This window comes from Cucumis sativus, chromosome 5 (genome assembly GCF_000004075.3).
Source record: "Cucumis sativus cultivar 9930 chromosome 5, Cucumber_9930_V3, whole genome shotgun sequence".
NCBI classification, from domain to species: Eukaryota; Viridiplantae; Streptophyta; class Magnoliopsida; order Cucurbitales; family Cucurbitaceae; genus Cucumis; species Cucumis sativus.
In genome coordinates, this window is record NC_026659.2 from 4,808,485 (window position 1) to 4,836,428 (window position 27,944).

General features: G+C 31.0%; 3 protein-coding genes, 1 long non-coding RNA gene and 2 other non-coding genes across 9 annotated transcripts in view; 4 read left to right on the forward strand and 2 right to left on the reverse strand.

Annotated features, from left to right (window-relative positions):
- Positions 1-5,088: 5,088 nt before the first annotated feature.
- On the forward strand, positions 5,089-5,160 carry TRNAP-AGG. Its single transcript has one exon. It is a non-coding gene; the product is annotated as a tRNA-Pro (tRNA).
- Positions 5,161-7,848: 2,688 nt separating this feature from the next.
- On the forward strand, positions 7,849-9,859 carry LOC101220142 (CASP-like protein 4C1). The gene is made up of 3 exons (XM_004147642.3): positions 7,849-8,460; positions 8,587-8,722; positions 8,825-9,859. The coding sequence occupies exons 1-3, from the start codon at positions 8,204-8,206 to the stop codon at positions 9,044-9,046; spliced, it is 615 nt and encodes a 204-aa protein (XP_004147690.1). The 5' UTR covers positions 7,849-8,203; the 3' UTR covers positions 9,047-9,859.
- Positions 9,860-10,595: 736 nt separating this feature from the next.
- LOC116403972 lies at positions 10,596-11,969 on the reverse strand. Its single transcript, XR_004216887.1, has 2 exons — positions 11,687-11,969; positions 10,596-11,552 (listed from the first exon to the last, which is right to left on the reverse strand). It is a non-coding gene; the product is annotated as an uncharacterized LOC116403972 (long non-coding RNA).
- TRNAR-CCG lies at positions 11,438-11,510 on the reverse strand. Its single transcript has one exon. It is a non-coding gene; the product is annotated as a tRNA-Arg (tRNA).
- A 2,786-nt stretch (positions 11,970-14,755) lies between the features above and the next one.
- Positions 14,756-18,378, forward strand: LOC101219906 (UDP-glucuronic acid decarboxylase 6). 2 transcript variants are annotated; one of them, XM_031885123.1, is made up of 14 exons: positions 14,833-14,900; positions 15,059-15,119; positions 15,286-15,398; positions 16,027-16,113; positions 16,208-16,295; positions 16,410-16,501; positions 16,593-16,657; positions 16,757-16,845; positions 16,934-17,011; positions 17,107-17,200; positions 17,278-17,344; positions 17,457-17,520; positions 17,611-17,651; positions 17,898-18,378. In XM_031885123.1, the coding sequence occupies exons 3-14, from the start codon at positions 15,309-15,311 to the stop codon at positions 18,075-18,077; spliced, it is 1,035 nt and encodes a 344-aa protein (XP_031740983.1). In that variant the 5' UTR covers positions 14,833-14,900; positions 15,059-15,119; positions 15,286-15,308; the 3' UTR covers positions 18,078-18,378. The 2 variants fall into 2 exon arrangements, with proteins under 2 accessions (XP_011654949.1, XP_031740983.1); XM_011656647.2 differs by lacking the exon at positions 15,059-15,119 and having other exon boundaries at positions 14,756-14,900.
- A 4,210-nt stretch (positions 18,379-22,588) lies between these two features.
- The window catches only part of LOC101205603, a 29,006-nt gene continuing 23,650 nt past the window's right edge, over positions 22,589-27,944 (forward strand). For 2 of the 3 annotated variants that reach the window (XM_031885412.1, XM_011656649.2), the window contains exons 1-2: positions 22,589-23,054; positions 26,442-26,521. In XM_031885412.1, coding sequence (XP_031741272.1) covers positions 22,833-23,054; positions 26,442-26,521 — 302 coding nt within the window. In that variant the 5' untranslated portion in view covers positions 22,589-22,832. Of the gene's footprint in view, positions 23,055-23,980; positions 24,182-26,441; positions 26,522-27,944 lie in introns of all 3 variants that reach the window. The other variant, XM_031885413.1, reaches the window with a different exon arrangement.

Here is a 27,944-nt window from a genome sequence, read left to right on the forward strand (position 1 = left end):
AAAGATAATCAATTCCTTCTAAAGTTTAGAGATTAAAAACTAAACCGTTTAGAAACTAAATCATTATTTAATGTATAGACTATAATACATAAATAAATTTCACATACAATATCTTCACGAATCTTAGTTGAATAGTAATTGGCAATAATGAATTTTGTTTCCAGAGGTGAAAAGTTGATCTCTCATCCCTTGTACCAAAGAAAGAATAAATTACAAGTTTGATCCCTACCGTTTTTTAGAAACTAGAAATCGATCTTTAATGGTTTATAAAGTGAATGTAGTCCTAAGATTTGATAAAATAAAATAAGAACAGAATAAACAAAGCAACAACAATGAAACAAAATAAGAGAGAGAAGTAAAGAAGAGAGAAAGTAAAGAACAAAAATTCAACTCGTATTATAAAGGCAACTTGCATGATCATTTATAGAGCATCGAAGAATGTATATTACAATATAGAATTAAATGAAATGTAGCTATGCATTTACGATATATATTATATCAAAGACTATTATGAACTATTGGTGAATTCATAATTTAACTTAAAAAATAAAAAATAAAAATAATTTTGTTATTGTTGAATTGATTTTATGATTAGAAAAAAGGGGAATTCAGATAAAGAAGAAATAATAGGTAGCTGGAAAGGGTAAGAGGTTACACTTTGGGCAGCTTTTGCACCCCATTTTTGGTCCATATTCTGTCTCTACCAATGACCTATTTGATACTCAATACTCATCACCATTCTACAGTTTATACACTATTCAACCATACCCAAAACTATATCATTTTAAATATATATTCAATATTACTACACACCCATTTATAAATACATTACAATTATTATATATCAAAACAAAATAAATGTCACTTTCATCATTTTAAGTTTAAATCTATTATGAAATAGCATTGACTTTATCAGTTTGTGTATTGTTCTTTGGTACTATATGCCTTAGTTTCATATTTTTCTTAAACTTACTTTAAAAAAAACGAGGATCAAACAAAATTTGTATGAACAAAATATTACAAATGATATAGGTGAATGGGATAAAATGTTATATCAATGTGGATGACAGTTTTATACTATTGGATGTACGAAAGAGAAATTGTAAGAAAATGTATTTATATTGGTTTGTTGTTTGATGAGACGGTTGAATGTCATTTTTCTTGACAAGTTATTTATTAATATTGATATTTTTGTTTAAAAGTATATAATGTTTAAAATTAATTTTGGAGTAAGCAATGACATTTCATATCTCAATAAAAAAAAATACGATGGTTTTAAGTAGTAATTAAATTAAACTCGTTTTTAAATTAGTTGACAAAATAGAGAAATTATTTACACTTTATGATTATTAAATTTTATCTTCAATTGTTTTTTCGTCATAAAGTATAAATAATTTTTATTTTTTATTATTATTATTATTGCTGGAAAAACAAACCCTTTAGTTATTTTGAAACAAACCCAATATTAGTTATGTTTTTTCCAAGGAAAAAAAAATCATTTCATCCTATATGTGATTTCTATGATCATTATGTATCACTTTACTTTTTATTTGATCTTTAAAATCCAATTTATTATATTTTGTACTTAGAAATTAACACCATAACTAAAGTGAATATTAGTACTAATTTATATATAGAGGTCAAAATATAAATTAAACTCAAAATTTAATGGTAAAATGTAACATTTGAAATTTTAAGTAATTTCATAAATTATAAATTTGGTGTTTCTCCAAAGTGAGAATTCAGTACAAACCTTGGTTAAAAAAAATAAAAGAAAATGAAAAAGAGTACAAACCAACAACTATCATATTTCTTTTTTGTTTGTTAAATTTGACGAGCCAATTGGGCCTTCAACTTGGACTACACTCACCGTGCTAAAATGGGCTTTCTCTTCTAAAAGTCCATATAAAACCTCCTCCTATGTGTAATTTTTCGAAAACAACCATTTAAGCCCATTTTAAAAATTAAGAATCTGCATTCAGCCCATTTTCAAATACAACAAAATTTTAAAAACAATTTTTTAGTTTGACTTTTGTTTTTTAAAATATCATTAAAAAATGATAAAATTCAGAGGTGGAATGAGTGCTTATACAACTTAATTTTCCTAAACAACAAACAAAATATAAATTGGTTACGTAATGCTAGATGAAAATAGTATATACTATGGTAGATAAATAGTATTATAATGTTTTTTTTTCCCTATCAATCTAGTTAACTAAATTTGAGTTGACTCTCCTTATAATATATAGTTTATATAGGTTAGTAATTCTTTATTGGACTATGGTAGAGAATAGTTGTATTAATTTTAGGTATATTATTGAATGGTTGTATTAGTTTTGGATATATTATTAAATAATTAACTTGGTTTGGAATACAATGAATTACATAATAAATAAATAGACACTAGAAACAAAAGCTTATGAAGTGATGTGGTGTGGTAGATATAGAATCAGAAAATATAACATAACCAACTAAACTAAGCTAACTGAAATGAACCGGACTGAGTTGAGACTGAATGACCAAAATAGGTCTGATCGATGAACCTTAATTGGACCCGTTCAGATTGAACCGAACCGGCTTTGGTAATACACGAGACTCGTTTCCCTTCTTTTCGTTCTCATCTGGGCGTCGATGAGACATTGAGCGAAAGATCTAAGGTCAAAGAAACTGTGCAACGACGGCGACAACGGCTGGAACCTAGTGCTGAGTTTAACTCATTCTGAATTTCCGGATGAAATTGAAACTACACCTATTATTGCTCCTTCTCTTTGGACCTTCTTCCGACCTTTAGTGGTCGGAATCGTCAGTAGCCAAGAGTTGGAATTTCATTTTCAGGCTAGTTTTTCGTATTCAAAGGAAATATTTATTTTAAAAAAATGGAGCGAAGGAGAGCACCGTGGGGTGCTTGGACTGGGTGCCAACCAGCTGGGAGGTCGCTTGGCACCGGATCGGAGATGGATCTGCCTTCGTCGATGTTTTATCGAATCGGCGAAAGCAGAGTTATTCAATAATTAGCTTGATTTAGAATAAACACTAATTAACTTTAAAACGTTGCATGCTCGTTTGATTAAAATAATTAGCTTGTTCTTTTCACTAATACAGATGTTAACTTCTTTATTTGGAAAACCAAAAGTTAATTTGCTTGGTTTCTAGAAATCCACAAGAGGGTTTAATCGAAGACGGGGATTGTTGTATAATCGGAGTGAAAGTAAGTAACGTGTCTTGATCTAGAAATTACGAGGTATTGTTTTACTTCTTATTTCAGAAATTTATGTTCTTCTGAATTTGTTTTCAGCCTATGTTATTCAATCCTACTCTACGTTTTTTATCCAACAAGAGATAATGTTACCTCAAAAGGTAAGTAGGAGCTCATTTTCTTCTGTGGGTTTTGAAATGACTGTTACTTTAGGTCAATTGATCTATGGAGGAAAACTTAACCCAGAATGAGACAATATATGATGATGGTGTTGCAGTTCTTTTAAAGTTTGTATGTCTGCTTTCAATTGATTGTTTATTTGGCACTACAATATGCTCTCCTTTTGGTCTTTTTTATTTTTTCTCTTTTCTTTCGAAATACTGTCTGGTGGGTTGCTTTTGATACCTATTGTGCTAGTGCTTTCAAGGCATTACAATCCAAAAACCTCTCTTATCAACTGCCACTTTTTTTGTTGTTTCTTTAGGATAAAAACAAAACTTTTTGTTCATAATAAATGCAAAGAATTCCTGTTCAAAAGTGAGCCAAAAAAAGGCACCTTGGAAATTCCCATTTGTGTATAAAAGTTGTATGTTGGGTGTTGTCACAGAAAAAGGTCTTTGTGCACTCCAACTCTGGAACACAATGACATTCTCCCCTGGGGGAAAAAACTTTGCTTTTCTGTTGGCTTGCCAGATTTTGTTTCATGAACTAACAGTCACAAAGATAGGAAGAAGCCTAATAGGGATGTTGAATTTCTTAGGATATGGTTTTGTATTAGTATAATTATTACATTATTGAATAATTATTTTACAAGCTTTTAAAGATAACACGTGATTCGAAAGCCAATAAACTTAAAACAAGATTCTTCCCTATTTAGGATAGCTGATAAGCCTTCTGCGCACATGGGGATTGGTTTGAATTTGCTTTGTCCTATTTGCAGGAAGAAGGAGAAATCTACTCATTTATTTTGGGAATGTTAAAATGTAAAAGAAGCTTGGTCAAATTTGATTCCAAACTCATTTAATCTGCTTAATATGTGCAGGACTTGATGGGATACGCTTGCCTATTGAAGCTGGATATGTCAACCTTAATGCGGGGAAGATTGATAAAGTTGTTTGGACGTTTAGGAACAAAATTGCTAATTCATGGAAGATGAACACCAATGCAGCATGGCTTGAGAATGTTGGTAGCAGAGGTATCAGTTGGATGGTTTGTGACTCTGATGGATCCTTATCTGCTTTGGTTCGCAACAGCTCAATGCCAAATGACCTGTGAAGGCGCTTGAGACCACAGCGGTTTGGGAATATCCTCAATGTACTCCATCTGTTTTAAGCAGAGATGCTTTACTGTTATTTTTGAGTCAAATGCTTTAGAAGTTATTAATATTCGAACCGGTTGCTCGGAGGATCTTCAAACAATGATCTATGAACTTTTAGGGCTAATTACTTTTAACACTATCAAAACTATTCCCATGAATGACCAAGTGAAAACCTCGGACAAAACTATCACGATGTAGGTTACAAATGAAATCATTGAACAAAATGAACCTCATTCTCGAATTGAAATTAATAATATATATTTGTTATTAAAATCAAGTTATTTCAAAATATATATATAAAAATTAAATTCGACACTAGATGACTCATTTTTTTATTTTCATAATATAAATACATAAGTGTGATAAATAAATAAAAGCAAACAAACTTGAAACTCCAATGAAATTCCTCTAACTACTTAAAATTCAAATAAATAAGAACTTATTATTTAAATATAATAAATTTATACTCATTTTTAATTTTGTGTTTACAATATATCTATTTTTCAATTAGGATTTTCTTCTTTGTTCCAAAAGAAAGAATCAATAAACAACAAATAATTTCAATTTCAAAAGTGGGCATTTGGTCTAGTGGTATGATTCTCGCTTAGGGTGCGAGAGGTCCCGAGTTCAATTCTCGGAATGCCCCAAATTTTTTTTATTTTTTTTCCACTTTTAAAACGCACGTTTCCTTTTTCTTTTATTATTTAATGTTTTTTCAAAAAAAGATCGGTTTGGACCCACTATTTATAACGGTCCGGCTTAGTGTTACCAATCACGACTATTCCAAAGTGGCCCCCAGTTTTTTCATCTTTATCTAATCTTTTATTTTTTAAATTTATTTTCTTATATTCATTTTATTCATTAAAACAAAAACTAAAGGCAAAAAAATTATTAATTTTTAATATTGCACGTTCTAGGACTAAATACATTATTATAGTCTATATATCATATGCTTATGTATATTTGAACATTTCTTTTATAATATATATTTGTACACTTCACTAAGTTTTATTTTCAAGTTCAATTTACATTTTTTACATATGTATAGTTCAATATTGGTTAAATTTTATATCTATATTAGTTTAACTATTTTAAGATTGACCATAAGCTTATAATCTTATGGGGTATGTTTATATTTAAAAGTAAACTAAACAAATCCCATTTCTACTTTATCTATGTCTCCCCTATTTTTATTTTAATCGGAAATTTTCAGCCAAAGTCCAAATTCTATTTTTGTCTTCTCCATCAAATTTTAAAATATAATTATTATATTTTTGTCTTTAAATATGTTGGCTATATGGCTATATGGCTATAACCTATATGCTATAAGGATTTTTTTTTCTTACCCTTTTTAAGGGAATAAACATATAAGATTAAATTATGGTTTTTTTATGTCATTATATTAGTAAGTGTTTATTCCATTTTAGTAATCTTCTATTTAGTTTGTAACCATTCAATAAATTTTATATTTTAATTTGTTTCAAAATTAAATAAATAGTAATTAATAATTTTGTTGAAAGAATATATAATTAATTTTTCCATTGAGATCAAAATTGAAATCGTTCCAAATTACAAGATGAAAATAATATTTTTGCCTATATATAATATTATAGTTTATACTCTTTGTAATGTTTTTTCTTCCCCTTAATTTAAATAGTTTCAATTGCAACTATTTAAAAGAAAATGACATTTTTGTACTAAATAATAAATAAATAATTGATACTTCAGTTGATAATGACATCAACATTTAAACTGTTACTTATGAATTATGATTTAATTCCTCATGTCATTTTCAGATTTATTTTGCTTTCAGTGTGATTTTTAGATAAAACAATATTTCAAATTTCAAATTTCAAAATCCTTACTGATCTAATTGCAATGAAATAATTTTAAGAATCACTGTTTGAGGAATGTAAAATAAAAACAAAATAATTTAAATGATTTTTTTTTTCTAAAAACATGTTAATTTAAAGATTGTATGGAGAACAAAAATGTAATTAGAATTATTGAAAATGAAAATAGGGTTAGAAAAACATATTAAAAAAATGCAAAAATCGAGTTGAATTGAAAAGAATGATAATTGAAATATTACTTTATTTATCCCTACTTTGCATTCACACACATTTATTTCACCTTTATATTGTTGTTTTATACTTTATTTAACCATTTTATCTTAAGCTTAAATTCAGACATAATTCCTTAGTTTCTCACTCACAAACTTTCTATCTACAAATCTTTCTTTCTGATACCTCTAAATATTTTTCACTCAACTAATTTAGTAATTATATTTGTGTAACTGATTTCAACCACTGTTAATTTAAGTGCTTTATTAGGTTGAAGAATGTTTGTTGGGTAAATTGCAATCATTCGGGGGAAAAAAATAGTACTTTGGTGAAATTAAAACAGCATCTTTTCTAATATCAGAATTATTTTATGATCATATGTTTTTTTAGTTTGAAGAAATTAGTAACATTTCTTTAGTTTGCAATCATTTTTTTGTCCATGAATTTTAAAAATGTACATTTTGGGTTTATAATTATGTACCCAATTGGTTTAGGTTTTCAAAATAACTCACCTTTTTAGTTCACTATTTTTTCTAAGACCAAATTAGAAAAAAGTAATTTTAGAAATGATATAATTTTTAGAAATTATTATTTTAATTTAAAAAGATAGTTTCACCATTTTTTACCGGAACATTAAAGATTAGTTAGTTTATGAACTACTTGCATGCAACTTTAATATGATTCATGTGACTTCTAATTAAAGATGTCCATATCATTCATATGTGCTCCAAAATAGTCATAGCTAAATTTAGAATTTAGTTAATGATCTTAAAATTTGAGTGTACTAAGTTTACAAACTTTCAATCGTATCTAATTTTATATAACTTTATGTCCAATAAATCTGTGGAATATATTATCAATAGTCTATTAAAAATTGAAATTTTCATACTATTATACATTTTAAAAAATTTAAATATATATTAAACTTTAAAATTAAGAGACTAAACAAATAATTAGAGAAAAAAGGAACAAAATTGTTTACTTTTCACTGGTTCATCCACTAAAAAATAATTAAAAAAGAAGGTAGATGCCTTCAAAAGTAGAAGAAAAAATTATTATTATATAGTAGATTTACTAATATTTTTACAAAGATATTTTGGACACAATTTATAAATGTTAATAATAATTTTTAAAAAATGATTAAAAAGTAGGAAAATTAAAAACCTTCAACTTAGGGAAAAGGAGTTCATACGAAAATAGGAACTTTGTGGTAAAAAGAAAAGTTGTTTATTAGAACATATAAAGTGAATTTTTTAAAGAGAGAGAGAAAATTATCATCCATCATAATCAAACCTAATTCAGCTGGGAGACAGGCCAGAGAGATGAGAAACAAAAATAAAATAAATAAAAGAGCAAATTTCTCTCTTATTTTTCCAGTACTCCGTCACTCTCTCACTCTCTCACTCTCTCACTCTCTCTCTCTCTCTCTCTTTTATTCACTTCTCTTCTTCAATAATTTTCCCACACACATTTCCCTCTTTCATGGACCTCTCGCCCTCCCCCCTCATTCCACCTCCCTTCTACTAAACCCCCAACTCCAAACTAATCATTCCATTCCTCAATCAATTCTTCCATTTCATGTATGACCTTCTATTCCTCTAGTTCTTCACCCTCACCGCGACGGTCATGCGCTCCCCTCAGTCACTCCGCAACGGCGGCGTCGGCGGTGGTGGTACACCATCTCCTCACGCACGTATTCCTACTCCTCACCATCACTTTCACTCCACTGTCTCCGTTCAGAAACTCAAACGCTTCAACTCTCTCATCCTCGTCTTCCGTTTATCTACCTTCTGTTTCTCCCTCGCTTCTGCTGTTTTCATGATTACTAACTCTCGTGGCTCTGGATCCGATTCCCCTCGCTGGTACGATTTCGACGCCTTCAGGTACGTTTTTTTTGCCAATAGAATCACAACTCACAACTAATTTCTCTTCCTCTCTTCCTCTCTTCCTCTCTTCCTCACTTCCTCACTTCCTCACTTTTCTCACTTCCTCAAATCTTCAAAAATCAGGTATGTTTTCGCGGCGAACGCCATAGTTGCAGTTTACTCATTGTTTGAAATGATCGCTTCCGTGTGGGAAATCTCAAGAGAAGTGACTTTATTCCCTGAGATTTTGCAAGTTTGGTTCGATTTCGGCCATGACCAGGTTGAAACCCTAAGTGTTTATTATTTTTATTTCTCTTCTTTGTGTTCCTGTTTTCCTTGTGGTCTAATTGGAATTAGGGCTTTTTTGTTTCTGATTCCATAGGCGTTCGCGTACCTTCTTCTGTCTGCAGACTCGGCAGGGACGGCTCTTGCCATAACTTTGAAGGGAACCGACACGTGTAAGGTAACGAGTGCATTTTGTGTTCAATCTACCATCTCCATTGCCCTGGGATTTGCCGGTTTCCTGTTTCTCGGGTTATCCTCTTTGCTTTCGGGTTTTCGGGTCGTTTGTTTTGTTATCAACGGCTCTCGTTTTCATTTCTAAACACATCCTACCGCGGAATAATTTGATTTCGCTACTTATATCTAATGGTCCTTTCATCTTTTTTTTTTCTTTTCCCTTTCAATTTGGTCCTTAATTTATATATTTTCAATTTTTTTAATTAAATCATAAATTTATATTACAAGTTTATCCCCATGAATTTTACGGTTTGTTGTTGATACGATCTTCGAAAAGTCTTTAGTGTGAAATAGCGTTGGGATTCAGTATATTTAGTTTTTTTAAAAACGCATTTTTCTATCATGTGTGATTTTGAATTTTGTCTAATTAATCCTAAACTCTTTGGTAATTTTAAAAAGATCGCAGAAGTCAGGAATGTATTTGGAACGAAATTGAAATTAACATATCTACAGCCTTCCAAGCTGAAAGTCCTCAAAGTATATGTACTTATGAGATATTTTCCAAGGTTCAATAGCTAATCAGGAGTATACTGTAAAATTTAGGGATTAAACTTCGTTGATAAAAGGACGATAGAAAGAAATTATTTAATTGAAAATTTTGAAAAATTAAGGATCCAATTGAAAGTTTACACAAAAAAGATTTTGGACCATTTGATATGTTTGGCCATTGGAATACCTGTTCTTCACTGTTTATTCCGCTGTCGGTTCTTTCTTTTCTTTGTAGGCTGTACTATTGTGTTGTTTTCTACAGAAACGACATGTCGTTTCTGGCCTCATTTTTAACATTTGGGTAATTCTTTTGTGCATAGTCAATAGACTCATAGTATTAGTAGCTCCCCTGTGTAGGAATTTTTTTTCCAGGTTTACGATAGAGAATAAAGTTCATTTATTTGTTGAAGGATTTTGTTATTTTGGAGACTTGAATTGTTGTAGTTATTACTTGTTATGATGGTTAAAAGTATACAACTCCCTTTAGATTTCCTTTGCTGATCTAGTACTATGAGCAAGGTTCCACAACTTGTTTTGGAAGATTGCCTTAGGTTTTTAGTAGATGTGTTTGGTCCAAAAGTTTTACACTCAGCTCTACAATTTAAGATAATTTCTTTAAAAAAAAAACATTACAAGTTACCATCCATTTTTTTTTTCTTAGTTGTACTCACAAGCTTCTACCAAATTGGTTCACGAGGTGTAAATACATAAGAGGGGTGAGACAATGGTCTCTCCACACATCTCCACTATAGTATGTTTTGTTTATGTTTCACTTGAAAAGATATCCCATCTATATGTGTAGCGGCCCTTTTATGACTTTTTCCATGTTTTAAACATATATATATGAAGGAAAACTAAATTTTTAGCTGTAGGCTGTAGCATACCAACTATATTTCACTCAGCCATCGTGAGAAAGCTGCAGTGAATATTGAATTTTAGTCCCAATATTGGCATGGTTTTGAACATTTTGATGATCCTTTTAATCTTTTCTTCAAGTTCACACTGAGACGTGCTGTGATTTCATTCACCAACTTCATTTCATCAGTTCAATAGTTCATTATTTTTAGTAATACACTGAAACTAGAACTAAAGAATCAATAAATCAGAAGATAAACTTCAATCTAGATACTAAAAACAACAAAATAAAGTAGTAAAATTCAATGTTTATTAGTGTGCTTAGCACAAAAAAGAACAAAATGAATGTCAATATAATTCTACAAATTACCTCCATACATTATAAATTTTTTACTTGATCATTTGTCTAAAAAATCACTTAGTAGACGCTTCTTATTTTTGGATGAAATTTTGAGATATGAAGTAGTGTGACACTTACCTAAAAATAAATATTAAAGTTTGAGGGTATTTTTTATAAGGAGCATTTTTAAATATATATATATAGATATAAAAAAATAGGGACATTAATGGACTAGTGAGTTAATTTTGAAAATGTATGTAAAAAGTTAAAATCAAACAAATTTTCAATAATTGATCATTAATATTTATTATTTGAAAATTACATTTTTTTTTTGTGAATATACTAGAATGAACCAATATACTTATAAGATATGGGTGAAGTTTATTAACTTTTGTAAAGTGACCAATATATTTGTAAAATGTGTATCAATGTTATATTTGGTAAATATTTTCAATCCTTTGTCATCTAAAATAATTCTTTCTAACAAAATGTAAGATTAAATAATAAAATTAATTTTGAGTAAATATAAACAATTTCCAAAATTTCGTTCTAGGTGATTACATTATATTGACTCTTGATTTTTATTCAAAATTCTAAAAGATTCGATAACCTTTAAAAGAATGAACAGCAATAAGAACAACTTCTAAAAACGGAAGATTGTTTTAACATGTTTAAAAGTGAACTTTGATTGTAAGTGTAGTGTCTTCTCCCAGAGGGATATTGATTGAGAAATGAGTGGAGAAACCAAATGGGGGATCCATGTAAGAATGGAAGAAGAAAAGTAAAATGGTGTGATCGCAGTGGGATTTGAACCCACGACCTTTAGATTCGGAATCTAATGCGATATCCACTCCGCTATGCGACCCCTTGATGCAACAGCGATACAAGAATCGATTTGATTACGATTCTATGAAAAACGACAGAGCAAAAAACAAGAAGCAGATGAAAAACTATAAACAAGTTTCAAGCATCTGTGATCTGGTTTTACGATGCACAAAAGGAAATTACGAAGAAGACGATATGTAGTTGTATTTTGCGTACCTTTGTGTTTTTAAATTGCAATGTCTAGGGCTTTTTCGATGTCGATGCGATTCGGACTTGAGTAGATTCCGGAGAGGGAAGAGAATCAATTAACCCGATCCGTTCGGTTTCTCTGCCAGTTGATGACTGAAGAGAGCGGGGGCGATGGAGTTTATTTTGGAATTTCATAGATTCAGTGGAAGATCGGTTTGCGATTGCGATTTGATTTGATTCGGGCTCCTTAGAAACCTATAACCTTGTTTTTCGTCTTCCATTCGACTGACGGCACTCTCTCTAAATATAAATTTATATGGGAACTCGGTTATATCAATTTAAAGATTTTTTTAAATAACAATAATTAAATAAATATGATCAAAAATAGCAAAAGTTTTGCCAAAAGACCATAGCAAAGTCGTGTTCTCACATACACGATCCATCAGCGAATTTAGTATAGGTTCAGGAGCTCGAGGCCCCCTCAACTTTATTGTCTTTATAATATGTATAAATCAAATCAATTAATATTTAATATTTGTAGACAGTTTAGTAATAATCATGTTTATCAGTTTCCCTTTCAACCAGACTTTAAACTTACTTATGTAGTTTTTTCTCTATTATCAATCAATTTTCTGAATCCGCCACTTATTGCCTCTACATATCTCAAAAAACTCTCTTCTCCGATCATCAGTCATCGTCATCTCCTTCTCCTAGTCCGATTTGATTGTTATTGTCGTCGGTTTGTATTGCCACATTCAATTTAAGTTTTTTTCATATATTGTTCTTCATTTTTTTTTTCATATATCGTTCTTCAAATGTGATTATTGGTTTATTTTTGCCACCAAGTCAGTTTTAGGAGGGTGAAACTTTGGCTGTAAATATTGTTTTGGGTTTAAGACTTATACTGTATTTGCACTTTCCTTTTCACCAAGAAACTAAACAATAATGGAAGCTTAAATAAGAAAAGTAAATAATTGGATGAGTTATTTATCTATTTTCAGCTAAAGAGAAAAGCATTAGAACCTTAAAAAAGAAAATAAAAAAAATAAAAAGAAGAAAACATCAATTGGTGTTGCCTCCATATGAAAATTTGAGTTATAATTTAGTCCATTTATATCAATTGATTCAAATACTAATTTGATTTCATTTTGAAATTACCAACTAAAATATATATGATTTAATGGAGTAATAAATAAGTAAAGTATATTAAAGAGTTAAATAAAGTAAAAAAAAAAAAAAGTTGTGAACCCAATCCATTACTTAGTCGTAACATTTGACCAAACCTACATGCACGACGTGATTGACCACGTAACTTGTGACCGACCGAATACCTGACTTTGCTCCAAATAAAATATTATCATATTTTTTTTAATAGTTTAAGCTCTAATCCTATTTTTTTTCAACAATTATTTTAGAAATTTAATTGAAAAAATGTTTAAAATATTTCATAAATGAACGGAAGTTGCAAATGTAGTGATCAGAATCAAAATGCTTAATATGTACGAGGACATTTTTAAAAAATTACAAATGTAACAAAGTCTAATCAAAATAAAATAGTACACAAATTATTCTCACCACTAAACTAGAGTCAGATTAATGATATCAAAACTAAAATTTATTATAACAAACATGTGGTCTAAGCGGAGTTAAAACTTAAATAAATTACAAATTTTAAATTAAATTGAATGTTCAATGTTTTAATATCCTTATAAAAAATGACAAAGTAGATAAACTATTTACTTTATGGCAAAATAAAGTGTAATAAATTTTTGTATCAAATACATGACTTCATACCTAAGTCGCATACTTGATACACAACTTCATGCATGCCATATACCTAACAATCATCACTACTACACTAATAAGACAATTAAAATGTCATATGTGCGTTCAAAGTCGTGTATCCTGTACACGACATAGGTGTAATCATGTACCAAGTCTGAATCCTTCATTTGAACTTTAGCCTTACACGAGTTTCTTCAACTTTATACCAATTGATAATTAATACCCTTAAACTTTACGACAAAGGTTAAAAGTTGATCTAAACAAAGTTCAAAACTATCTTTTTAGAACTTATATTCAACTTTCAAACCTAGCTTTGGAATATTTTATGATATGGAAAAGTTAAAAATTAAAATGTAAATGAGTATGTAACCATTATAAGTGTGTATGTCATTATTTTTATTTTAAGAATACAGTTACCCACCAAGATTATGAAAATAAAATATTTGATATAAAATCAATATCTACAATACTTAATATTTATTTGGGAAAATGTCTAAAGTATTTTATATTGGTAACTATAAAGTGCTTCTAATAAATAGATTCAATTTTATTGTTTGCTTTGAAATCAAATAAATAAGTTTATCTATCATTCTTTGCAAAAAAAAAAAAAAAAAAAAAAAAAACCGGTCATTCATTTTTAAAATACTTAAATTATTTATATATTAACATTGAAAATATATTTCTTTTGAGCTTCTACTTTATCTACATAAAATTCCCAATGATTCTTTTATTGATTATATAAACGTCCATCAATATGTTACATACTTATCTATATCAATATAAATATATATGTCCATAATTATATAACTATATATATAGAAAACAATAATAAGGAGATAGAAAGAGTTTTTCAATCGTCTACCTTTTAATTTAATATAGATATGAAAAAATTGTTGGAAAATATATATATAAGAAAAATAACTCATCATTGAAAAATAAAAAATCAAGATAATTAATTTGATTTAGAATATAATTAATATAAAATATAAAATATTGTATATTTATGATAGATGTGTATTAATATAAGATATGGTTTTAAATATAGGAAAATAAATCAAAATATTACTCATTAATGTAAAAGTTTAAAAAAGAATTACAAACGTATAAACAAATCCAATCCCACAAAAATTATTTCTAAACATTTTATCTTGATCTGACTACAATTTGGAATCTATGAAAAAGAAAGTAATTACTTGAAAATAAATTCAAAAAAATATATATTAATTTAAAAAATATATATGTATATATATATATATATCACAGATCTTTATTAGGCAGCCAATCGTCGGATGACACATTGACAAATATAACATGTTATGCCGTATAGAAGTTTCTATATCGCGTATAAATACGGCATCATCCTATAGCCATAACCCTTCTTTATTATTCGTTTAATTCGTAATTATCTCAAAACCTTAATCTCCTAGTGGTAAACCCAGATTTCTACCTATCTCAGGTAAATTCTTTGTTGTTGAAGGGAACTTTTCATAATTCTCACGTTTCTCACTTTCCTTTTGATACAACTCAATTTCATTCATTTTTTATTTTTTTTGCTTTTTATTTGATCTTATATATATATATATAAAGCCTTTTATGTGTTGCAATTTCATTCAGAATCATATATTATAATCAACAATTTTCTGGGTCTTGCAATTTGGCTATTTGCTTTTAAAGGGTAAGATAAGATGATTTTTTCATTTTTCTTAAAACCCCTTTATGATTTTTCCTTTGATTGGTACGTGTTAATTGAGATTGAACAATAGTTGGGTGGATTTTGTTTTTGATCCAATTCAGGTTTATTTTGAGTTTCAATCTTTTGTTCATCTTATTTTTTGTTTCAGAAATTTGAGGAGAGGTCTCAGCAATGGCTAAGCAGTCTTCAAATGGAGATTTTTATACCTCTACAAAAGCCCCTCCTCCCCCTTCCCCTCTAAGGAGTGCTAAGTTTTTTCAGGTAACTATTTCTTAGCCTTGTATGGCTGTTTGAATGATGAGATATCTATAATCAGGTTGACTTTTTTTATGGATCCCTTGTTGAATGTGATTGATATTTTTGCAAATATAGCTTTTTCCTTCTTTTTAAGAAACTTCATTTGATGATCTTGCCATTGAAATTTCCACTGTGAAGTAATTGGATTGAAGTCTCTTTGTTTGTTGATCTTAGCTTGTTCCAAACATTTTGGGATTAAGTTGAATGGGTTTTTTTTTGGGGGGGTTTCATAAAGGTTACCTCTAACAAGTTTGAAGGATACTACTAAGAGAGTTTTGTGATTATAATAATAAAGTGGGATTCAAGCTCGAGTCTGAGTGACTAGCTCGAGGTTGTGACTTCTGTCAAATGACATACCTTATCACTCTTTAACAATTGATATGAAGCTTTTTTTTTTTTGAAGAAAATTGAAATTTGATTGACATGGAAGTTTCTAGAACATCACCTTATGTTTCTGTTTTGAAGCACATTTTCATTTTTATTGTTGTGTTAGAATCATATGCTCTGCCTTCTTTTTTGTCAGTGTCCAAATCAATAAAATCCTTGTGTGACAATCATCTTAGTCTTACTCTGTTTTGTGTTTCAATGACAGGCTAATATGAGAATTTTGGTTACGGGAGGAGCAGGATTTATTGGCTCTCATCTAGTGGACAGATTGATGGAAAACGAAAAGAATGAGGTATAGAAACCTCGACGGGAGGAGTTTTAAGCAAAAATTACTGCCAACTGTATGGTTTGGAAGTTCATGTTCAAAGTGTTTTTCTTCTCTTTAGGTCATCGTTGCGGATAATTATTTTACTGGTTCGAAGGACAACCTCAGAAAATGGATCGGCCATCCTAGATTTGAACTCATACGTCATGGTACTAGCTTGTGTTTTCTTTGTCTACATACTTTGTCATCTTTTATTTGTTTTCCCTTTTCTGCTTGTTACCCATGATTTATGACGACTCTATTCTTCCTTTTCACAATGCTAGATGTCACTGAGCCGTTGCTGGTCGAGGTGGATCAGATATACCATTTGGCATGCCCCGCCTCGCCGATCTTCTACAAATACAATCCTGTTAAGGTACTAGAATTTGAAGAACTCTTTGGGAGGTCAAGTTGTTGTATTCTTATTTGCAAGCCTGATGTTTTAACTTTTAACTCATGGTGTTTAGACAACAAAGACAAATGTCATTGGCACATTGAATATGTTGGGACTTGCCAAGAGAGTTGGAGCAAGGTTAGAACAATGACTTTCATGGCTTGGGATTAGTCATCTGTAATCAACTGGTTTAGTATATATATATTTATGTTATTAACCAATGATAATGACAATTAGGATTTTGCTTACGTCGACTTCGGAGGTATATGGCGACCCCCTCGTTCATCCTCAAGACGAAAGCTACTGGGGAAATGTCAACCCAATCGGTATGTTGAATATTCTCAAAACTGATGTCTGAGGATCGATTTAGATCTCCCTCGCTCCCTTGTAACATGAGTTCTATATACATGAAAGGTGTTAGAAGTTGCTACGATGAAGGAAAGCGTGTGGCGGAAACATTGATGTTTGATTATCACAGGCAGCATGGGATTGGTGAGATTTATGTCCTTTTTTTAGACCAATATTGTGTTTTTACTTCATCCAGTTTGATGTCAACTTAATAACTGAGAGAAAATTTTCTGTAAAAGAGATAAGAATTGCTAGGATTTTCAACACATATGGACCGAGAATGAATATTGATGACGGTCGTGTTGTTAGCAACTTCCTTGCTCAGGCAATCCGGTAAGTTTCCATGGGCTGGAATCTCTACTAGTCTGCTTTGCGTGAATTCTCACATACACATGCTCTTCATAATGCAGTAGCGAACCATTGACTGTGCAGGCGCCTGGTACACAAACCCGGAGTTTCTGTTATGTTTCTGACATGGTATGTGATCAACAACTCTGAGCTCTAATTTTTTCACTGGTTTTCCATGTCTTTGTGTTTGGATATGGTGAGGGCTCTCTACTCATGGTTTATTACTTTTTAACTCACCAAGGTTGAAGGACTAATCAGACTCATGGAAGGAGATAATACCGGGCCGATTAACATTGGGAATCCAGGTTTGTATATAACTTAACATAGAACTGTGAGTTCCAGGTAGGCAGGCAACTGTTCAACTGTCGTTAGTAACTCTATCATTATTTTCTTAGGTGAATTTACCATGCTCGAGCTCGCTGAAACTGTCAAGGAGGTATGATATTTATTTCTCTCTCCCTTCTTTCTCTAAAGCTAACAAAAAAAAGTTAAAAATAGAAAGACTGATCAAAATAATCCAATGTGAAAAAAACATAAAGTGTATGTTTGGATGGACTTTTTAAGTGTTTATAACTCATTAAAAGTTATATACAAACTCATCAAAAGTTATATACAAGCTCAAATTGTTGAAGCTTTCAATTCATTGCTTTAGCTAACTCCCAATATCATTTGGTTTTTGCAGCTCATCAATCCGAATGTCGAGATTGTCATGGTCGAGAACACCCCAGACGATCCAAGACAGAGGAAACCAGACATTACAAAAGCACAGGAGGTTCTTGGATGGGAACCAAAGATCAACCTGAGAGATGGACTGCCTCTGATGGAGGATGATTTTAGGGCAAGGCTTCAAGTGCCAAGATAGGCCAAGTAAATGGCATTTTCTTAGGAAACAAACACTATATTTTTCCTTTGGCCTTTTGCATAAAAATCTTTGCAGCTGCTTCATGGTGAATGGGAAACATGGTTGAGAGCGAAGTGAAGATGTTTTGATGATGAGTTTTTTAGTCTTTTACTAGGTTGTTAATAAGAATGATTATTTTCAATTTTTATTTTATGAAGTTAATTCTTCAAGGGAGAAAGAATAAAACATTTTTCATTATGGATTATGAACAATGCTTTGATGAATTATGAGTTAAAATGAGGGGTGTTATTTTTGAGGATTCTCTTTCTTTCCATTCATTTGCTTGGCCAATTTATTTTTCTTTTAAAACTATTTAACTTTGACTGTTCATTTTCTCTCTCGACTCATGCCACTACTTTTACCCAAATGGTAAATGAGGCAAAAAGAAAAAAAATAGGAAAAAGGAGTGATTGTTCTTTTAGACATATATTTACTATTAGACTTTGATATTTCATAATCTGTGCTAGAGTTCATACTCCCTAAAATAACACAATTTGAGTGTAGAAATTTAAACTCAGATAGTTGTGATTTGCTTTTTTTTTTCTAATGATTTCATATATTTTTGTGATATAGTGGAAACTCAATATGTATGTACTTGTCTAACCTATTTCTATTTCTTTTTTTATGAATTTTAGTGAGGCATAGTGAAAATTAGATTCAAAATTTTATGAAATCCTAAATTAAATTGAATTAAGGTTAAGAGAAGTTTTCTCTTTGTAGTTCCTAATTTGCTTGAAGTATTCACATGAACTCGAACCACCACTAATGTTGACTTGATATTTTCCAGATTTAGAATTGGGTTGTGGAATTCGACGAGTGAACGGTTTGAAAGAGAGATGGATAGAACTTTGGAAGTTTGAACTTAGGTTGAAAATAATTTGAAGGAAAAATAAATAAAGAGACACGAGTCTTTCAAATTTTATAAACAGTTTACATGCAAGTTTACTTGTAACTCATCAAAATCCAATCCAACACCTCACAATCCACTGTCTCTTGGTGGCTTGATGTTAACACTATGTGCAACAACTTATCCCACTAACAGTTAGGGGTTATTTAACAAAATGTTAAATTTTTTCACTAATTTTAGTAAGAGGACAAGATGATCTCTTCGCCATTGTAATGAAGTCAAAAGTTAACATTTTTACTTTTTACCTTTTTATTTGTCTTTACTAATCCTAACTTTTGAGCATGAATCTACCTTTCATCTTTCTGAAATTCAAATCACATTTGAATGTAAAGTCGGTCAAAAGTTAATCATTTGACTTTTTACAACTTTTACCATTTTCATCATTTTCGAGCTTTCAAGTAGCATTCATATTTTTATATTTAAATCATATTTAAATATAAAACTATATCTCTAAATTGATAATCAACTTTTATATCACACGTACTTGTCAGTTTCTTTCTCCTCACTCAACTCGAACTATTCGAACTAATCCAACATAATGTTCTAAGTTAATTCCATATGATATAATAGAGAAACCTAATGATCTATAGATCATGGACTCGAACGATTCAAGTTTAATTGACTAAACTCTTTTAAATCGAGCTAATAAACATTCGTTAACTAACATGTCATTTCATTAAAGTCTCGTACGTAGTTGCACTCCCTTCACTATAGATATGTTTGTGTCCATTTGATATGAGAATATGACCATGATTAGTAAGTTAATCCTTCACAAGTTGTTTGTAATTTCCGTTGGATAAAAATTACTCGTTTTACCCCTAAGATTACATCTTATTTCTTAAGTCTCGTCAATCCTCTAATGAACAATTGATTTGAAGTCCAACCTATTAATCAAATCCCTCTCTAACCAATGAGAGGGTGGACCCCTTGTTCAATACCTAAATTCAGTGCTTAAGGAAACCGCCTATATAGTAACCATAAAATGAGTAGGAGTGAATTGTGTATTCCATCCGATGTTTCAGCTATCCACCTGGTCTTACCCTCTAAAATGGGAGCTAGGCTTATTGGACTCGTTAATGAGTTACCCTCACATATGACATATCTAAGGATGATCCCATGAGAACATAAGTTCATAGTTAGTTCAGGATTAATATTAAGTTATATGTGGGTCATCAATAATCCAAATAGTCAAATTTATACAGTCAACAATGTTTTAACGTGACTATTTCATGGTCATAGTCTTATGTAAAGTTTTTACATAGGATGTCCCCCGCTTTCATGTCTCCACATAAACGATTTAGGATCACAATCGTTTCACTAACTACAAAGTAGATCACATCCATAGTGTTTTCAAAATAAGGTGTCCAACTTTATTCATATACTATAGACCATTTAGGTTATATATATACTCGAACTTGATCCATGTTTTCTATCTCTAAATAAAGTTCAAGTTTACTCAATATAACCTCGAGACTTTAGTTTATTGGATTCACAATTTTAGTATTAAATTACCATAATAATTCATCAGTAACAACTTTAATGAATAGAACATGATTTTAAATTACAAACTACACGCCTTATAACATAAATTCCAACAATTTTGATAAGCCAAGCCAAACACAATTTATAAAATGTTTATCATTATTAATCACACCAAAATGTTTTTAGTTCAAATCTCCCATTTATATATACTTTAGACTATATTATCCGTTTCAAAACTTATAAAAAAAATCACAAAAACGTGTTAATTAAACGTAAGAAATTGATTCAAACTATTTCATAATCACTTAACAACCCTTCTAACACATGTTCAATTCTTATATTATATTACAAGTTGGTTTGTAATTTATAAACATTACCAAAATTCCTATTTCAAGAAATATGTCCAACAAACAAATTCTTAAGCATCATGAAGACATATATATACAAACGTATAAATATTTAAATTTATTAAAATAAAATAATTAAAATTGTTTATTGGTTTCCTTAATTGAATAATTAAACACTGAGTTCTAATTAGTAATTAAAGAGTGTGTACGAAACCACCCTTAATTAAAATGAAACATACTAATTAATGAAACAACAAAAGGAAAAACTCTATACCCTTTAACCAGAAAAGTTAACAACTATAATTAGATCGAATAAAACCATGATTAATAACAAATTGACAGAGCCATTAATAACTATAAATTGACAATATTTATATTTGTTTTAATGCTATACCTTTTTTTAATAACAACAACTAAAAAAAAATGTTTTCTCAATTTCTTTTAGCAATAACCATATACTACATCATATTTATAGCAATAACCTTACTTTAAACATATATGAATAATAAGTCACAAAATACAAAAATACCAAATAATAGAGACGATAGTAAATCTAACTATCCAATTCAAAACAACTCGAAAGAAATAGGTAAATATGACAAAATTTTAGATCTAGTTATTGAAATCTATCGGTTATAGATTATTTGTCACTAATAGTCTTCTATCATTAATATAAACTTCTATATTTATAATTATTTAAAAAGGTTGTACGCCTAGTTGTTATGTCTAAAAGCGTTATTCAATGCAATTACCCTAATCAATAAAAGTTTAGTTCAACTAGTATTCAATAAAATTTACCTAGTTCGTAGTTCTAACTATTGTACTCAGGAGGTTTATGGGTACAAATTTTGTCCATGCTTATTGTTTTTCCCTCATTTATAGTTTCAAACACTTATGGGTAATATAAATATTTTAACCACGGTCAATCTTTCTTATTTTTCAAATCATTTTCAATTAAACCAACCTACCTCTATGTGTATATATATATAAAAAAGGACATTTTTAAAAATAACAAAGTAAAGTTATAGCAAAATTTTAGATTATAGCAATGATAAAAATGAATAGTCTTCTATTATTATCTATCACTCTAATTGATAGAAGCATATAAATGTCTATCAATGTTTACTATTGATAAAATATCAAAATTTTGTCAGATGTTGTAGACAATTTTAACAATTCTCCTATAAAACATTTACTTTTTAAAATTTTAAAATTAGATGTTTGATTTGTATCGAGCCACGAAACAAGAGAGTTATTTATTTATTTATAATCAAAACTTATAAATGTTGAGAAAAGAATAATGAATGGTTAATTTGTAGGTTGTTTAATTTATTTTACATTATATAGATGAATAATGATGTTAAATTTGGAAGTAAAATGAAAATGAAAATAGACCAAATTGAAAGCTTATTATCGAAATAAACACAACTTAATTTAAAATCCCCTTTGGTGGTGGTTATTATTATTATTATTTGAAAATTGGGGTAAAATATAATGGTTAGTAATTTTGAGGAAATTGAGAAAATAGATAAAGGGAAGGTAAGGCAATGTGTGTGTATAAAAAATGTAATTTAAGAAAGGGCATGCTTGCCAGCTAATAAGCTTCATAAAATTACGCCCATACGGACAGCTAATTCCACTCTCGCGAATTTTAAGATTCTTTTTTTCTTCTAACTCTCAAAATTCTTTCACATTTCGTTTCTTATTATTTATTTATTATTACAAAGGATTCTAATTTTCTAACTATTTTTCTTTTTTAGAAAATATTATAATTTTCTTCTTCTTCTCTTTCCATTTTCTCTCTCTCTTGTCTGAAACTTTCTCACCGGCAGCGAAGCCTCAAACAGTTTCCTTCTGATTCTGTTTCAAATGTAGAAGAAACAACAACACATAACCTCTCAGCACCTTCAACTCACTTCTTCTTCTTCTTCTTCTTTCTTCTTCTTTTTCTTTTTCTTTTTCCATTTCTCTTGTGTTCTTATGTCTTCTACCTTCAGTCCCTCTCGGAGCCCAGGGAGTTCTCGGCTCCAACAGTTGGGACCTGTATCTGGAGTCTCTCGTTTGAGATCTTCATCGCTTAAAAAGCCTCCTGAACCGCTAAGAAGAGCCGTCACTGATTGTCTTTCTTCTTCTGCAGCTAATTCGCATCATGGTGGTCCTTCTGCTTCTGTTCTTGTTGCCGAAGCTTCCAGGACCCTCCGGGTGAGTAATTCCATGGTTTTTTCTCTTCATTTCTTTTGGATCTTGTAATTCTGCTTGGATTACTTCATTATCTGCGTTTTTCTGATTTGGGTTTTTTTTTTTTTTTTTTTTTTTTTGTTAATTGTAACTTTCTGTTCGTTTGACTTGAGTTGTTTGGTTTGAGGGAATTTCGTTGGGTCTGAGCTTAATTTTTTTGCCTTGTTGAGAGATGGGATTTCTGAACTTTGGTGGGTTCTTGTGAATATGATTGTTTGTTTCGTTTTCGCTATTGAATGAATTGTGCTGATATGAATCTAGGCTGGTGTTTTCTTTCGTTTTTTAATGTTGGTTTTTTTGGGATTGGACATTGGGAGTGTCGTCTCTGCTTTTTGTAGCTTATTGGTGACATGAGAATAATTGCAGCGTTCAAGTGGAGGTGTAATTATGGCAATTTACTTCTTTTAGGTGAATGTGTTCCCGTCAATCAATTATGTTTAAGGAAATAAATCACAACTAAAACAGGACGTTCAAACACTCATGTCGTGTTGCATTATTTAAAAGTTGTGCTCATTTCTGCTGGGTTTCATTTGCATCACGGGCTAATTCTCATATTTAATTATTCTCCAGTTATAATGGATCGGTATTATCTTCATCCTCCTACATTTACTCTTTTATTTGTTTAGTTTATGCATTTTTATATCTGCATAAAATTGTGTTCATTCTAACAATGACATGAAATATAAAACGGTAGTGAATACTGTGATGGCTTGGTTAGTAGTACATAGATTTTGAGTCTGGTTAAGAGGCAAATTCGGTGGATTAGAACTAATACTGCTGCTGCTCAGTTAGGAATGTTTGGGAATTTCAGACCCTGTCAATGTAGGGACAAGTGATTAAATGACATGTTCAAACCTCTCATTTTTTATTCCAATTTCTCATCTTTGCAGCAGGGTTCACCTTCATTAGGCTAACCATGGCTAATCTGTAATTGAATGCAAATGATTTGCATTACTTATCCTGTCTTTACCCATCTTTCTACAAAGATTGCCGCTTCACCTCAGTTGAAATTGGCTGAGAATTCATCCAGTCACAACCCCACCGACCTTTCTCCTTGTAGTCTGTCTCTGTATTGGAACTGTTTGAAGAAGGTACCCTCATTGCCATCCTCTTTTTACAATTTTGATACCTTACTATTTTAGCTAAGCCATAGCCACTCTAAACTCCTGCATTTGGAGCCTCAATCATTTGAAAGGCAGCAGAGGAAGTAGGATATTCCCGCTCCACTTCATTAGTAAATCAGCTAGCCTCAATAGATGGTAACAGGTCTGTAATAGCATGAACTTTAGATTTTATTAAAGTTCTCTCTAATTTAAACTTAACAAGGATGATTTCTTTGGAGATTTATAGTTTATTACTTTTGAGAAGGTAGAGCTTTTGAAGGTCTTTTTGTTGGGTACAAAACATAGTTGGACAGATATTTTAGCCGAAGGTGGAATTATGAGTTCACTCAGAAGTCTAGTATATCAATGCTGTTGACCAGTCCTCCTGGGATGGTTGTGTTGTTTGCCTCCATGCATCCAAATGTTGGCAGAGAGTTATTAGAAGTGTTCAACCAAAGATGGATCTTCAAATATTCAGTTGGAAAAGTAAACACATAAAAGATGAGCTAACTTAGATCCTCACTTCAAAATACCAGAAAAAGGATCAGTGAAAATGTGTCAATACCGGGCTACGTAACAAAGAAAAAATTTGGGCGTCATGACTTTTGTTTGGAGAGCCAATCTTGAAGCATTTGGGCTGGCAATGATGCTGAATATACACACTAATTAACGGTAAGTTATCAGCAAATTGAATGGATGTGGCAATACTTGGATACCACATTTCTAACTTTCAAAAACACCCTATAAGAGACTTTCAAATTTTTGGTTTTGTACTATCTCAACATAGGGACGTCGGTTGAGGGGTTCCTTCTCCAACATCCCTTTGTAAAAAGGGTTGTCTTCTGTGGTTTGCAGCAGTGTGCGCAAGTTTATGGGTTGTTTTGGGAAGCTGAAGAACAGTGTAGAAAGGGATGTAATAGTCGGAGCCCTGTTTTTGGTGGGCTTGGCTTTTGTATATTCTTGTATCATTTTTTCCATAAAAATTGGTATTACTGGAAGCCAATGAAATTGTCCTGCTGTCAACAACCAATAGAAAGGAAGAAGATCGTTAATTGAGGTTGGAGCCTGAACTTCAACAAAGACAACTGTGGGTGCAGCCGCACACTTGCCAAGTTAGTGACGAATATGGTCGTTTGACTTCCTCCTGTTATTATTGCTTTGATGCATCTTATGCAGGAACACAATGAAATCAAGCCAACAAGGCAACAACCCATATAGGTGCATCAAATTTATTTTCAATGTTCTATTGGTGTAATTAGTGCAAAGAATGCCAACATGAGCTCAGCTTAACTGACACCTATATGTACCTGTGGACAAGAGGTTCCGAGTTCAAATCTCTCCACTCTGTTTTTTACAATACCTTTTCAAAAAAAAAAAGTGCAAAGAATCCTAATTCTAATAAATCGAAGATACTAATCCTAATAAACCATGAAAACTAATCCTAATTCTAGTCAATCAAGGAAACTAATCCTAATGCTAACCTACAAATTTGAAGGGTTTAAATTCCATCCAACATCCCAAGATTTGAGCACAAAATGTTGGGTCGGATCGTGTGGGTCGAGTTCAATGGGTTGTGTTGATATAGCCTAAGTAGTTTCAAGGAATAAACCTCCAAGGATCAATCATATGAATAGTTTATTAAGGTGATAAATTGTTTCATACAAGAGGGTTACGCTATTATTGACTGAGTTGCTCCCAGGTTAGCTTCTTGGCTATATTGTGGGGATTTCGGATCGAGAGAAACGGCAGGATGGTTAGAGAGGTGGAGTTGTGTGGTGAAGTCTAGAAGGTCATGAGTCTCATATTGGTTTGCAATGAGGCAATCATAATTTGTATGGTGAGGTTTGGAAGGATGAGGTTTGTAACTATGATCTTCGATTGATTTTGTTGGGTCGAGATATCTTTTTGTTTTTGGTTTGGGTCCTTGTATATTCTTTCATTTCTCTTGATGAAAGAATATGTAGTTAATTTTTTGTTTTTGGCCTTGGGCAGGATTTTTTTTGTTGGTTAGATTCTTTGTTCTGTTGCTTTCTTAAAGGTGTTAGTAATTCCTGGTGGCTCTTGGCTTGACCCTTTTGGTTGGTTAATTTTTATCTTTTCTCCCATTGAAGGATGTTTCCTTGAACTTTCAGTATCTTTTCATGTTTAAATGAAAAATTATCTGTGGTAAAAAAATTTGCTTATTATTAACAAGCCATCATCTCATCAGAATTTAATTCTAACATCAAAAGCTTGATCAAAATGATAGGACTATTTGGCCGCACCTGCAACAACAGACCTAGCATATTGTGTAATCTTGGAACACACAATTGCAGAGAGGGAGCGAAGGTAACCAAACTTTTTAATGATGCTGATCTAACTAGACTTATGAACTGTCTTTTTTGCTTAAGATGGTGATTCCTAATGTTTACTTTTATTTTTCACATTCTGCCAAGGAAGATGGTTTTGTACTATATATCATAATTTTCACATTATTTTAAGTTATTGGCAGATGTATACAAGCATCAGGATTTTTTTTCAAACCATGTTTTGATAATTACATTTTTTTTAATTTTGTTGATAGAGTATGCTAGTAGCCAACTTTCAAATATTTCTTTGCGATGCCATTGGGTTTGGAGGATCGTGAATATTTTCTTACTTTTTTTTTTAAAAAAACATTTTTGTATGAGCACATGCTAGAACCCCAACCCAGGTGAGTCCAAGAGTCCATGCAACTCTCTCATTACAGCTAGGCGTGGTTGATACCAAGATCTTAAGAAATTGATTTATTTTAATGGCATTCGCTAGGGGGAAAATCTTTTATATTCTTCTATTAATATTACTTACGAGACACATCATTGGCATGGCTATATAACAAGAGCAATTAAAGATCATGTGTATTCTAGTATTATTAGTACTTGCTAGATACTTTATTGCAGCAGTTAAATATTTGGAAATTAGAGAACTAAAATGATGTCTGATTTTATGCTTGTATTCTGAGAAGGCATTATATCAGTTACCTATATACTTATTTAGAATAACCATGGGTGTTAAATGCTGGCTAACTCACATTGCATATTTGACTAGTCTCTTTCTAATAAAAACAACTATTAAATCACCAATTGACCCAAAAGCTTAAGCTAGTGGGTAAGGGTAAATTTAAAAGTATCACTAACATCCCCCTCACTTGTGGATTTGAAATATGAGAAAGGTCCAACAAGTGAAAATAAACATTAATTGTAGAGGAACCAACATTCTAGGGGCTTGAACACAAGACCTTCCTGGATCACCTGTTCTGATAGAGTGATATTGTCTTAAATCACCGATTTAACCCAAAAGCTTAAGCTTGTGGGTAAGGGTAAGTTTAATTATATATCACCAACAACAATCTTTCATTGGAATAGAATGAAAGAATACACGGGCAACCAAAAAAAGCAGCCGACAAAAAAGGGAGCACCTCTCCAAGAAGGGCCTCTAGCCCTGTATAATAATGCCTTTCAAATAATTATGAAAAATCTTTGTAGCTGAAGCTCATTTGACTAGTCTCACCAAACAATTACATGACCCTAGAACCCCTGACATAAAAAACTCATGAGATATGACATGCTATGTAGGTTTCCATAAGGATTAAGCCATGACCTGAAAAGCTTTGGGTTGGAAGTTCTTTTTGATCATTCACCATTATCCTATTTGCGTGGTTACCTGTTAGTAATTTTTTGGATGGAAAACATTTTTTTTATTATGCATGCACAATTGTGTTAATTTTTCTTAT